This window comes from Scomber scombrus, chromosome 2 (genome assembly GCF_963691925.1).
Source record: "Scomber scombrus chromosome 2, fScoSco1.1, whole genome shotgun sequence".
NCBI lineage: Eukaryota > Metazoa > Chordata > Actinopteri > Scombriformes > Scombridae > Scomber > Scomber scombrus.
In genome coordinates, this window is record NC_084971.1 from 13,305,455 (window position 1) to 13,307,782 (window position 2,328).

At 40.2% G+C, this 2,328-nt stretch overlaps 1 protein-coding gene across 1 annotated transcript in view; it reads right to left on the bottom strand.

Annotated features, from left to right (window-relative positions):
- Nucleotides 1-2,023, bottom strand: part of tppp2 (tubulin polymerization-promoting protein family member 2) — a 2,543-nt gene extending 520 nt beyond the window's left edge. The window contains exons 1-2 of the mRNA XM_062437441.1: nt 1,833-2,023; nt 812-965 (exon numbers count right to left, since the gene is read on the bottom strand). Coding sequence (XP_062293425.1) covers nt 812-965; nt 1,833-2,023 — 345 coding nt within the window. The remainder of the gene's footprint in view (nt 1-811; nt 966-1,832) is intronic.
- Nucleotides 2,024-2,328: the final 305 nt, after the last annotated feature.

The following is a 2,328-nucleotide window of genomic DNA, read 5'->3' on the forward strand; positions in this document are numbered from 1 at the left end:
TAAGTTAACCAGGAGCAGTTCCACAGCACTGCAGTGAGGCCAGCAGTGCTCAACCTGTGACTTGAAGATGCTGGTTTTGATTAGCCGGCAACATGTATTTCCTCCAGAGATGGCTACCACCGTAAGTCCAGATTTGGTGCTCTGGTCCCATTCTCTCAAAAAAGTCTTCATCATTGAGCTTACTTTATCCTGGGTATACTCAGTGGACAAGGCTCATAAGCTAATATGTACACACTATGCCGAATTAACAGCTGAAGCTCAACATCATGGCTGGATCATTGAAGTCCATCCTTTGCAAGTGTGGTGCAGAGGTTTCATGGCAGCATCTTCAACCAAATTGCTCAGAGACCTGGGAATCAGAGGTCTGAGCCTACACATCAAAGCTGCGCAGGAGGCAGCAGAGAGAAGCGGCCAACATCAGCAAGAAGACTCTCTTGTAAGTGCTTGCACAAAGGAAATTAATATATTTTCTGTGTTTTTAAAATCTGATTTATCATTAATTGTGGCTTTGGAGTATGGCTGCTTACATGTAACTTTCCTATTGCTTGCTTGCTGTTACTCAGCTGCAGAAATGTTACTGTCCTGTAAACATGACCAGTTTTGGGTAACTGAACAAAAAAGCTTGGATCAAATACCACAAGCACAAGTTGTCTGCTTTGCATTTGGAATTATACTGCCACCCTGTGGTGCAAGCTATAGCTACCCCACACTTGTGAAATGAAACCGGTACCCCTGGATCCATAGGTGCAGTCCCTGGATAACATGTCCTTGGGTAGTAAATTGAGTATGTTGTGGTTCATGAAATACTCACTGTGACTCCGACGTTGGCAGGTTCCTTCTCAGCAATGAGACCATAAAGCTGCTGTACCGCCTCTTCTTTGCTCTTGCCTTTAAAACGTTTGGGAGCTAACTCCATCAGTGCCTGGTTGAACTGGTCAAATGTGACTACACGAGCTGACTTTGCCCTAAGGAAACATAGATGTTGACAACTGTTTTGAAGAAAGTAGCTAAAATGTATATCATGTTGCATATATGCTATTTGCATATTAATAGTGCAGAGAGTGGGGCTACACTGCAGTGTGATTATCAGATGTCTTTAAATAACAAAGGCAAGTATTGCAAATTTAAATGAGCTGTACATATTTTTCACATTCATCATAAAGACAGAAAAACTCAGTTGGACCTATGACACTTCTGAGAAATAAAGTCATCACAATGTGCCAGTTAAACAAATCTAAAAACTGATGATTGTGGAGACATTGGTGGTCATTCTTTAGGATTTACTGAGTGTGTATATGCTGCACTGTTGCTACTCTATTGTCATTGATCCCCAAGAGGAAATTGATTTCAGTTTTAAAATCATTTTTGTCTTTTTAGGCTTAAGGATGGCTACTGAATACAACAAGTTTTCCCTAGAGGATCGATCTTTATGACTTCCCCTGACATTTCCTGTAGTGCCACCAAAAATCCATATTTTTATGACCTGTAAAACTAACCACTTTGCCACTAGCTTAAGCTGCACTTTGTGTTTAGTAATTAGCATATGGTAGCATGCCAACATGGTAAGCTTTACAAAGACAATTTCCAGTCCAGTATACATGTTCATGCATGTGAATACATGTGAAATTACAAAAAAACATAACCAAATTAAGTAAATTTGATAATTAAACAATGATTACTATGTCTCCATGGTTTTGTGCAATTGATAATAATGTCCTCTGCAATAGCTGACAATAAGCTTACTGCTTTTCTTGGCTGCCTGTTATACTGTGAAAAGGTTGCTTATTATGTTTTAGCTGTGTGTGGAAGGTGGAGATTGAATAAAATCTTACTTGACTTTGCTGAAGACAATGTCAACATCTGTGGTGGTGACATTTTTGCCATCGATGATGTGGCAGTCCTTGCAGAGTTTAACAAAGTTCTTGCCATTCATCTCCTTCCCTGTGGCCTTGGTGTCACCATGGACTGCAAACTTCTGGAAGGAATTTTCCACGTCTGCCAGAGACACTGAGCCCTCAGCCATACTGACAGATACACACAGAGTATCATTAAATTCAAAATATTGTATTGTAAAGATGAAGATTTGAAACTGATAATGTTCAATATATGGCTGCATTTTCCTAACCCTAATAACCCTTCAACATACTTGCTTTGGGTGATGTTCATTTACTTTGTGATGATCTAACACAAACTCATAATGACTCTATTAGCTGATTGACTCTCTGTCTGCCAAGAAATAGCTGCAGTGATGATCAGTCTAAGTGCACATTTTCTCTCTCCCTCTCATACACACACGCACATGCGCACACACACGCGCACACATACACA